Source organism: Argiope bruennichi, chromosome 3 (assembly GCF_947563725.1).
Source record: "Argiope bruennichi chromosome 3, qqArgBrue1.1, whole genome shotgun sequence".
Classification (NCBI taxonomy): Eukaryota; Metazoa; Arthropoda; class Arachnida; order Araneae; family Araneidae; genus Argiope; species Argiope bruennichi.
The window spans coordinates 120121961-120134775 of NC_079153.1; the positions used below are offsets into that span (position 1 = coordinate 120121961).

Genomic DNA, 12815 nt, shown 5'->3' on the forward strand with positions numbered 1-12815 from the left:
GCCAGTTGAATTACTATATTGAATCTATGCAATCTATTTCATATATATCAAGCGATATCTTTCAAATTTAAAGCCATATATGCAATAGTATTTGAATACTTTTCCGATCAAAATTCACAGATATGAAGCTAACAAATTAAAATCAAAATCAATTCTAGTTAAAAATTCAATATGTTATTGACTTCAAATCTGCCATTTTCTTAGAAATTATTAATCGTAACAACAGGTATAGCATAATTTACTTATTTTGAAATTCGATTAGACGAAAATTCCAACAATACTACACTTGCAAATGAGTTTTGGAACAACAAACAGAATAAATTATACAATGAACAAAAAAAATGCTACATTTTAAGGGCAAGGAGTGCTTCCTGAGGCTGAAAAAGCTTCGTAAAAATATAATTTTGAAATAATTTTCTCTGAATTCAATCAAAAAAGAATTCCGAAATTTGCGCGAGAGAAATGGATCCCATTAATAAAAAAATGAAGTAAATTTGATATTCCAATTTTTTTTTAAAATTATAAATAGATACATTAAATATGATAATTATAGAGTATATCTAAGGGAAAATTTAATTTATAAGTCATTACATCAGAAAAAATAGTGATAAGTTTATTTTACACAAGAATCATTGGACAATGCATCCATTTTTTGCATAGTGAAATAATTTAAGATTGCACTGCAGATTTGAATGGTTAAATTTCATAGGAATAAGCTTCGTCACAAAGTAATAATTACATTATTTGGTTATTCAATTTGCTGATATTAGAAAAACAAAGCAAAATGGGAATTGATATCTTTAACTAAACATTTTTTAGGCAAAGAAAAAAAAAAAAAGTTTTTTTTTTTTTTTTTTAATAGGAAGTTGCTATTCAATTAATCTGCTGCCGATGTTGACACAATAGTGAGAAAAATAACGATCGTTTAATCTGAGAAAGGGAGGGGAAGAAAGAGTTAGATTCTTATCTGGATGATAAAGAAATAAACGTAACAAATTTCCCGATTCTTTAATGAATTGCATTGTAGCTTACATCCGCCTTTGTTATAACAATGAAAAGTAACTCGTGAGCTAAAATTATTTTCACTTTTTCAATAAAATTATTTTATAGATTATACTAAATTTTTTTATCCGAAAGTATCTATTTATTATGAGATAGAAAAGTCAGATTAGGGTCAAATTTAAATTAATCCGTATTTTAGTCGCTCTATTGTCATTGCAACTTTATCTTGTTACGGCATTTTATAACATGTTCTTTGGAGAAAAATATAAATAATCAAGCCGATTTTCAATTTACGATTTCAAAAGTTTATAGTTTTAGTAATTTATTGCAAGCAAGTGTGAAAAAAGAGACTAATGAACAGTTCTTGAATTCTGGGTTTCACAATGTAAATAAGAATAGTTTGTTTTCTAAACTGAACTACAATCTGCAATCCATTAAATTGTTTGTTGAATGAAACAATTTTGGGGAAAGAAGAGTTGAAAATGTACTCTTTTTTTTTTATCTTGTATTTTGGAGTTACTTCCCTATGATATAACTAAAACCATTTCTTCTATTATAAGCAGTATCGGGCAGAAATCAAATATGCATTGATTCTTATAACAAAATAACGTAGATAATTCGTTATTATAGAAGGCATAAAAACGTAAATTCAATATCATTTATTTATTATCTTTATTATTATTATCTGAATATTTTATCACCATTCAATCAACTTGTCACAGCTATCTGATACAAAAACAAAAACATGGCTTTCTTTAGGCAAAATGGAGAAAAAACAATCATTAGTTTTATTTTTCTTTACAACATTTATAGCAGCATGAAATTTGAAAGTAAAACTAATTATAACTTCAAGAGTCATAGTAATAGGAACAAGATCCCAAACATGCATTTCTACATTCATATAATTTGTCCTTCATATAATAATAATAATAGAAGAGACCGAAAAGAATGTGTATATAGATAGTAATTTATTTATTTCATTCAATATGATAGCATGCAAAACAAGCAACGATTGCATAATGACAATAACTTGTTCTTCGAACTGATGACTTGGAAAGATTGCAAAGAAAACTATGACGAGTTAATAAAGATTTCAGAATAAATCTTATGCATGTAAAATATTTCAATCATCCAGACTAATATATTGAAACAGCGTTCTGTAATGTCTGCGACGTTATATCAAATAAAAACAGACATTTTTAAAGAGCTCCAAGACATTTTCATTGAAAAAAAAAAAATCTTTTTCTCACTATCACCTGGAACTCCTAAAAGCTCTGATGCAGCAATCGGCTCCTCTGACAGAGATAATGAACTGGAAAGGAGAGTAAACAAAACCTTGGAACACTCCCGCACCATCCGCCCATTTCCACGTCCCTTGTCATGAATCACCCACATCGGCACACACTGCACATGTGCCATTCAGGAATGTTTACATATTTGGCACGCTAAAGTAGGCAAACATAGCGCTGGCTTTTTAGGCTGATCGAGAATCACATTTTGCTATGCAACGAGGTTAAAAGGAGGTCAGCTTAAGCACACATGTAGACGACAGCAGGTGAATGGAAGATGAAGAATGAAGAGAAAAAAAAAAAAAAATTCGCAGAAAAATCCACACCAATTGAGCAATCCGAAAACGAAAACATGACCTTCTCTGATAACAGCTTTGCATTTGAATCCAGGTAATGAAATGAACAGCACCAATTAAGCAGAAAAAAATGATTTAGAGCTATGTAATCAACCTCGCTACAAGCAAAATTTGGGTGGCGCAAGGACAAGTTAATGTATCTTGAGACACAATCTATTAACACTTTTTCTTCTCTTTTTCCCCCTTAAGCAAAGTGCATTAGTCTTCGGCACTTTAACATTTAACGTCAAGATTAATTCTCGCCCCCACAAAAAAAGAAAAAAAAAAACTTGTGGGTCTATCTGTCTCCAAAGAACGCCATGTAAGGAATGGCTCCAACGATATTCCGTTAATAACTTGGAATAATCTCATCGGCAAGTCTGCACGTGTTGCACGAAACTAAAGATGTCCGTGAACTTTCATGAAGAGGTTTGAGGAACGAACAGGTTCTTTAACAGTGTTAGATAGAATGCTTTTTGCCCCTTCCTTTCGAAGAAAAAGAAGAAAAAAGTTCTAAATTTAAAAAATAAGTTCTGGAAGTTTAACAAGAAGATTAAATCGTTAGCTGTCGAGAAGCTAGCATAACAGAATATTCTTTTTTATTTGTAGCCAGCCCGGAAGAGAACGATGGAAACAAAACAATGTTTATTGCATGTGGTTAAAAAAGGGTTGCTTCCAACTAATTTTAAATAGGAATCAGCAGGAAAGGATAAAGAGAATTGAGTGATAAGGAGAATGTTTTAGTTCCTCATCTATTAATTACCGACAATTAGTTTAATGAGTAAAATTAATACTTCCGTTTGATAATGAATGAATCGCATTATTTTATGTACTTGAACTATGCATAGAATTTTGATATTTTAAAATCAAGCAAATTATATCGAAGACAGTATCTTCTCATCCGAAACTGGGAAATGCGAGCAGTTTCTAGACATAGCTATTAAAACAAATCATGGCTAATCGATTTTTTTATTTATTTTTACTTTGACAAATTGTTACATTTATTACTCAGTAGCTAGAAAAAATAATGTTTTAAAAGATCAGACATATTATAAAACTTAATGCAAACTGATAGAAGACAGACAAATTGTTTCATTACGACCTAAGCAAATGGGGATTTAGTGTTCATTTCATCTTTGAGATTTAAGTTTTACGGTAAAAAAGGTATAAAAAACAACAGAAAATGTAGGAATGTGTTCGCATTATATATATATATATATATATAGTATTCAGTAATCATACTTAACGTTATACAGCACGTTCAGTATAATTATACCTAAAAGAAATTAAAATTGTACAATTCTTGCATTTCTTCTTTCCTCTCAGAAAATTAAAAAAATCTTAATTCAAGAAGGTTCTTATTCATTAGTCGAAAATTTAATTCATGCTTTTTTTATTTAAAACATTAAATCAATAATAAACTGTTCGGTATCTACTTAGACGGGAAAAATGCATTTCGTGCATAAAATATAGAAATTGAATTAAATATAAAGATTAAATATTTTACATCAACAAAAAGACTAAGATTTTAACTAATAACAAGCCTTAAAAAGTGAGACCGCTATCGATGGTTAAATCTAAAACATAATAAGATTGCAATTTTAAACCTGAATTCCAGAAAGAAAGGTAGTTTACGCACTTATAAATTATCACAATTTTAATGCTGTCTTGTTGGAAAAAGATGATTAATGAAAAAAACTTGGTGAAAATTAAGTTAACCCTCAGAAAAGGCACTGCAACATATTCGAAATTTACACGTCCCTCGAGAATAGTAAAATTTGTTATTTTACAAGGCAACTTCAGTTTAACAAATAAAAAATAACGTTCTCTCAGATCATATATATTCTATACAATACATTTGTTTCAGACCTATCGGCCAGCCGCGTTAGAATATATTCACCTTTGTTTACGAAATGCGGTTCGGCATTGTTTACATTATCGAAAGCGCTGATTACAGACGCAAAGATCAAATATAGTAAGCAAGATCGGGCAAATAAAGGCTTATTTATAGGAACTTTTGCTTGATGTCCATTTAAAATGAAAGTGAAATTCTTGCTAAGTACATGACATTTACATTGATAAACTGACAAAAATGAGATGAATGTATTTTAAAAAGCATATCATGAAAAGATAAACACTTATTAATAGATATAAAATTTGTGACACAATAGAATGTAGATTAACTGCTCGAGTTCAAGAGTATCTGTATACAGAATAAAATAAGAATTATTCTACGAGGAAAAAAATCACTATGCAATCTTGGGAATTTTTAACCCTTTTCGTAAGATCAAATGAAGCACATAATTCAATCTGAATTGCTATAATGAAAAATACTTTTATAGAAATAATGGCAACAAAAACTAAAAATATATGCTCCTAATTTAGTTTATCTTTTGTAATAATTATTGTTGTTTACTGGTATTGTAAAGCAAACATGAATCCGTCATTAACATTGAATTGTATCATTTTAAAAGACAAAATTTTAAAACACAAAAAATTATGTTCTGCTTAAAATTAATGAAACTAAAATAAGGAATTTTACATTAAAAAGCTACATCACAAAACATTTTTCTCCCTCTCTTTACATAGATATTAACTCAATCGTTTCCAAATTCTATAAAAAAAGCCATACAACGTGATTCAAGCTGAAATTTACCAAGCCCATCAAAAGTAGTAAATTATATTATTTTATAATACAATTTGTGTCAAGCAAATAAAAAAAATGTGCAAGCTAAAGCATAGAGAATTTTAATTTCATTTCCTACTTATTTGTGAAAAGCTATCATAAAAACACAGTATCAAGGGAAAAGCAAAGTGAAAATCGAAATCGAGATAATTTTTGTCCTTCTAAATTATATGATTTGAAAAAATTCACAGCGAATGTTGGATCCCATCTATATTACTAATTATTACATTAATTCAAATTCATACAATAAAATTTAATGTGACGTAAAAATTTTTTAATAATTTTTATCTAACCTAAGCAAATATTATTGCGGTACTGCAAAAAGTGAAGGGTGAAGTTTCATTTAAAATGTCTTATGAAAATCTGAACTCAGTAAAAGAGACGATAATCGGAAAAAATTAGAGGACCATCGTACTAATAAAGGTCGAATGCATTCAAATGATTTATCAGAAGTTCGCAAATCTGTCTATTGTATAAATATTAAGCGATATCTGACCAAAACAACTTATAAAATTGATATACATTATTGTAAGAATGGTGTGAAAAATAATGTGTTCGAATCTAGTGACAAAAAGAATGTTAACAAATACTGAATGAGTTGAAATGGTGTATTTAAAAAAAAATATTATTATTATTAAAACCACAATCATGTGAGAAATATTAATCCCAAAAAAAATTGTCTAGATCAATCATAATATACATTCTATGCAGAATTTTCATTAATCTAAATACTGCAAAAAGTGGCATATAAACCGGAGAGAAGAATATTATCATAGACGATGGTTAAATACTGTTGATTGATTTACTAGGCATTTTTTGCTTTTTTTTAAACATGATGATGATGCTGGTTACAGACTGGCATTCTATTTGTAAATTATGTCACGCATGAAAAAAAATTTGCTCACAACTGTTTGCAGACAGAACCATCGGGCCTAGAGCTACTTAATTTAATAAGTAATCACTTCCAACGTAATAGATTGTCACTGAAAAAGGATTTTTCAAAATTTTAATTAGTTTTTAATTAAAAATTAATCACTGAGCAGGTTTTTTTTCAGTAATTTCAGAGCACATTATTAGATAAGAACTATTTTTCATACCTTTTTAAAAAAAAATTATAAATGTTTCAATTATACTAAATTTAATTCTACAATTTTTTTTTTCTATTTATGATCATTTTTAAGCATATTTTTCAATATATACATATATATATTGCGTATGCAAATTATCTTTGTTATATAATTAAATGTAAAATTAAAAAAAAATATATATATAAAAAAATCAAGTCGAAAACTTTACCATGTTACGATGTTTAGAACTAGATTCAAATATTATTTAGATTCTTATCCAAAATGTTAACAAATCGTTTTCTTTTTCTATTTTCGGAAATAAGCGAATGACAGATAATTATCACTCTCTTGCTGACAACCAGGCAGCTGCCTAGGGCGGCAGAAGGCAATTAAAAATTTTTTTATCAAACTCCAAAGAAATAAATACATAAAAAATACAATTAAAAATTGACTAAAATGTGGATCTACATTTAATTATTAAAATCATTATGAAATAGATTAATAAATAATTACTTACTTGCCAATAATATATTGGAAAATAATTGTTCTTTTAGCCGGTTATTTTATATTCCATTTGACAAGTTGTATAAAATGGTATTTAATGTTGTATTTGCTTGAAATTTATTATTTTCTTATAATCTATCATATTAATTAAATATTTTTTTTATTTATAAGAAAACTATTAATAAAGAATTATGGCTAATTTTTCAAAAAGTTATTACTTTAGTCTTTTTTCCGTTATAAAAAAATAAATAAATAAAAGACATATATTTTTCACAAAGCTACTTAAAAAATTAAATTACAATAAATCATTAATATGTTGATTGAATAAACAAAGTTTTAAAATGTGAAATTGAATTCATCAGTTATTAGAAGGAGGCCTCATAATGTACACTATGTAACAAAATGCCACTGGATAAACAAAACGATGGTCGTATTTCAAACCATAATGATCGAGTCGAACACATAAATTAATTTTTGTGTTTGAAAATCGGCTTTGTTTACAATTCATTTATTGTAAATAACTTTTATTTGTTTTTGCATCTTTCAAAATGTTCAGCAGAGCTAAACCAAAGATCTGTGAGAACTGATAAGATCAAAGGACTTCATTGTACACAAAGGAGTGTCGCTCAAGTTTACATATTTTGTATTTGAATATCAGCTGTATTTTAGACCTATGTTTTTAAAAAAATTTATTAAACATATAATTTTTCATTTTTTTTTTTTCTATTATCCTATCTTCTTTTAATATATGGCAATAATTAATATAAATCAAGGTTCAGTATTAGGTTTTAAAAAATTGAATCTAACTCAAACTATTTAAAATTTAATGTCTTGTAACCTTCCATGAATAACACTGCAACAATTTTTAATTCCATTATTAAATAATTTCCAAGAATATGTAATTTAAATTGTCTTCAATATAAAGTGAGTTTCATCCACATTTTCGCCTTGTAAACAAATAAAGGGCAACGGTGAAATAAATCATTTCACCGTTGAAGAGTAAACTACATAAATAAACGTTTTCTTTTTATAATTAATTAATAACTAGTCTTTCTCTTTTTATTCATTTTAACTAAAAAAAATATTCTCCAGTTTCAGCTGACAGTTAAAAAAAATAAAGTTTACTAATTACAACATTAGCGATTATATAAGCAAAGACACACAAATATCTAGATCTTATTCGAAAGAAATTAGTCTTCATTAAATAAACAATAAAAACGATGTCAAAAATCATAAAAAATTACAAATAAAATAGTAAGTAAAAAGAACATAATAACTTACCTCCCAGTTAGGTCTGGATGTACTAGGTTCTTCTGGCCAACACACATCTTCTGACATACTAGTAATGGTCAACCAGTTGGCCCGGCGAGGATCAGACACTGATTCAGTCAACATAATGTTCAAATATATTATTTTCCTATCACACAAATATATACATAAAAGCAGGCCTTTTGTTAAGATCCATGCAAGCAGGTGCTGTCAATCGAATAGAACACTGAGCGTCTCATCCTAACCGTCCGGCGTTTTACCGTGCAATGTTATTTAGGTATGCTGAGTGCATTTACAAAGGGTTGTCGTATCAGGTATGTCGCCAACTTCTCGCCAACCGGCAGGTTAGTTGGGTATTTCCGCTGAGTAGAATCTATTGCCTGTGGGAAGAATGATATATATAGCGGCCTTTCTTAACCTTACAGTTCTACAGAACCCAACTGAATAATTGTCAGGAGAACTACCAAAGGGAATTGGGAAGCGGGTTAGTTAAAATAAGTTGATATAGATGGTTAAATTACAAAAACGAATTTTTCTGCATTATAAGTGTGTATAATTAAGAAGATAAATTATCTCTCGCTTATAGAAAATTCATGTTTTCAGCACTAAATATAATTACTACATGAGAATAATAAAATTTATTAATGGAGAAAAAATGATTAATAATTTTCTGTATCAAACATTTTTTCAATATTTTTATAGAAATAAAACATAAAAATATACTACGAAAAAATAATTTTATTAGAGGTATATTATTGAACAAAATCAAAATTATCATTGGTTAATAATAGGTGTGTCGAATTTAAATATAATATGCTCTAAAAATTAATTTTCAAAACTTTGAGTTTGAATGCTTGCACATAAAAAAAAAAAGTTATCAAGTATCTTATTTTTTTTAAACATGTAATCATTTTTAATTGAAAAATACATTTTAAACATTTCGATTTCTGACTTCATTTATATGCCTGAAACAATATTCCATATGAAGATCTTAGTTTGAAAGCAAAGCTACGCAATCTGAGAATATTTTTCCATCTAATATTTCAGTAAATAATAAGTTCTAAAAATTGCGAAAACAATTTTTAAAAATAATAATTGGCTCTAATATCGATAATCAGAGTGATATTTAAGCAAAAAACATTTATAACAATAACAGTATATAAAAATGGCCAAAAAATATTGAACTGTTCTGTTTGATTATATTATTACTTTGATGTGTATGACTCTTCAACAAAACAATAGGCCCGGATTATTAGGCAATGGATTAATGCATGCAAAGTTTATGCGAGTGAAATCTAACAGAACATACATAAACTTTTTTGTTAGTGCTCTAATTTCGGCTATTAAAGCACAATAATTAAACACAAAATAGAAAAATAGATCACCTGTTGAGGGGGGGAAGGTAAATTTTTAATGAAATACTTAAAAATAAATGTACCTGAAAGTAATATTATTTAAGTAGTGCGAAATATTCTCTAACTTTGCTCTTGTGATTAATTAAGGGATTATGTATTCTTGAAATACATAATTTAGAAGCTTAGTAATAAAATATTAATAACTCTCATATTTTCATTACTAAACGTCTCAGCTTTTAAAAAACAATTTCACGGATAGAGTTCTAATATGTAAAAGCTCGAAAGGCCAATATTTTTAAAATCAAATCTTTTAATATGTGATTATAGAATGAAGAAGCTCAGAAAGAACTTCAGAAAATGATATTGGAACAAATAAGCCAAAAAAAACAAAAAAAAAAACAAAAAAAACAGAAATCCATGAACAAGCTTACTCACGACCTTCGTGAAGATCGTGGCTTACTCCACGAAAAGGATCTAGAATTCATCCACGAATATATTGATTACAGATATATGACTGTAAATGAACAATTTTAATTTAATTACACAATCAATATGGTTGCGTGAAGGAAATAAAATGATTTGAGAGAAACTAGAAAAAGGCTCAGTCTTTTGTTCACGATGAACAAAATACATTGTGGTACAGCCAAATATGCGAATACATACGATAATAAATCACACAATTTTTTTCCACAAATTTTCAATACGGTGGCCCTTTAGTACTCTTAAAATATTCCATCTGTAAAACAGTTCTTGCCATATGAAATATACTAATACCGATTAGACGAAGTGCGATACAAACAGTGTCGAGCACTTTTCTTTACGATAATTTCGCTGCTCTTGCACAACCGAATGAATTTCAAGAAATCACAGAGAGCATTTCGTATTTTCAAGTCTGTTACACATCTCCATCATTAAAAGAAGATAGAAACACGAACTACATCTCATTAATAAATGAACTACTATCACCTAGAATTACCGAAATAGATTATAATATAGTTAATTTTCTATTACTAAACAGGTATCTTAAAATTAATATTTTGCTAATTATTTAGTCATGAAATTACACAACTATTTATTCCCGTTGTGCCATCATCTTTCTCCTTACCTTTAACTTAATAGTTAACGTAACTATAATTACAACTCTCTTAATTAAATAATCTGTTTTATTTTTAATATAACATTATAATTATTTGTTTCTAATTAATTCTAAAGTATTGTTGCTAGATTTTTTACAATTTCTACTTCAATTATGTCTTGGAGGCTAATGACCGTGGTGGCCGAGTGAAAAAAATAAAAATAAACCCACTAAAAAGCACTTTTGGTCACTTAAACTAAATTAAATAATTTAAACTAAATTCTTTAAAACATACAGAATAAGTTTTGTAAAAAATAGATTAAGTAAGGTTCACTGGCTTTTTTTTTTTTTTTCTTTTTTTTTTTTCCCATCGCGAAAGCAGTTGTTTAGAATTTATTTGCAAACGATAAAAAAAAAAAAAAAATCACTTTAACTTTCTCGAGTAGGCTTAATACAAGAGCGAATTCATATTCTGCGCATAACCAAGAGCCATTAATAACTGCAGTTTTTTATGTTTCCTTAAACAGTTCAGTGTGGAAAAGAAAATATTACTCTGATTTATCTAACAATTTGCATCGATAATAATAGTAATGATGAATAATCAAATCACTTCTATTTATATCAATGTTTTAAATTTGCAATTCATATCAATTTTCTAGCTCTCTGATATATGCCTAGTGATAAACTGATATGCCTTGGAATTTTTAAATTGCTTTTATTAAATTTAAAAAAAAATTATTTATTTATTTATTTTAGAATTCGTTAAAAAAATCTTTGTTTGATATATTAATAGCAATTATTGTTTTATTCTTTGCTTTCGAGTATTATTTTGAGTAATAAAATAGAAATTCAGAATTATCATCCAGACCAAAAAGTATTATTTATTTCTACCTCAACAGAAAATATGAAATAATGTTATAATTTTCCATTTTTTTTTTTTTCATTTATTTCTGCATTTGTTCATTTCTTTCATTTAATGCTTTACATACTATAGTACAAAATATTATACGCTCCGTGCATTTTTGTTCGAAATAAAAAAAACACATATATATATTTTATAGTTTAAGAAAACTTCTTAAAGCAGAATGCAACAATTTAAATATGTCATTTAAATTTCTCTAAAATGGCAGCTTTATTTCCCAAAAAAAAAAAAATCAGGAGAACAAAATTGGATTAATATCTTTGTGTTATGCAGACAGAATTGAAATAATGAGTAACAAATTCTTCTTCCTCCGAAATAAAGGGAAAAAAATATGTGAAGCAGAAATTCGAAAGAAATTTGCATATTAACTTCATCACAAATGCCGCTGTCTGAAACAGGGCGGCATTATCAAATAAGCAAAATAGGCAAATGCCTATTGGCCCCGCAATTTTAGGAAGGGGCAGAAAATTTAGAATGTATGCTGTTTTTAGGGCAATTTAATTCTATATTTACATTTTGTTTATAAAGGTTGCCTACTCTAACTTATTAATTAAAATCAAATATCGTTATAATTTAACTTAATTGGTAAAAAAAAATCCTCTTTTTCTTTATTAATACACAGATCTTCTAATAACAAATGTCTTAAAAGATTTATAGCATTATGAGCTTAACTAAACTATCTTTAAGCATTTTTTTTTTTTTTTGCATTTTTTAAAGGAAAGCGACATTATGAGTCATTAGTTTTCAAATGCACAAAATTTTTTTAAAGGTTTCCCCATGGAGTAGGAATAGTGAGTGAAATTTCAACTCAATGGGTTTTTCCAATTTTGGAAAGTCATGTGTACTAATGATATCGTTAATTATAACAGTTTCTAGCTCATAGCTATTAAGATTTCACATGTCTACTCCATGTTGCAACTACAGTAACCATTTTTCAGTAACCATTAAAAATATCTTTCCTCAAATATTAATTTCATTATACTTATTTTCATCGATATAGAATTGAAGTGATATTTATCACAGAAATAAAATTAAGAAAAAAAAATGCAAAATAGATGTTGACATAAAATATATTTTTATTATAGAAAATATTTTTTTAAAATCAAAGTCTTGGATGTCAAACCAGAAATTGTAAAACCATAACATGCTAAACACAATAAGATAAGAACATTTAAATTTCAATCTTTAATCTTAGATTAATATCTAATTTTTTTTTGGTTTTTTAAAATTCTATTGAGATTTGACTTCCTAAATCCCAGTTCACGTTTTTATACTTTTCGCTTTGATTTTCAAATTTTATTTTTAAAAAAT

The 12815-nt window shown here is 27.4% G+C and overlaps 1 protein-coding gene across 1 annotated transcript in view; it reads right to left on the reverse strand.

Moving 5' to 3' along the window:
- Nucleotides 1-8425, reverse strand: part of LOC129963274 (uncharacterized) — a 43514-nt gene extending 35089 nt beyond the window's left edge. Inside the window, exon 1 of the mRNA XM_056077527.1 lies at nucleotides 8165-8425. Within this exon, the coding sequence (XP_055933502.1) occupies nucleotides 8165-8278 (114 nt within the window). The 5' untranslated portion in view covers nucleotides 8279-8425. The remainder of the gene's footprint in view (nucleotides 1-8164) is intronic.
- Nucleotides 8426-12815: the final 4390 nt, after the last annotated feature.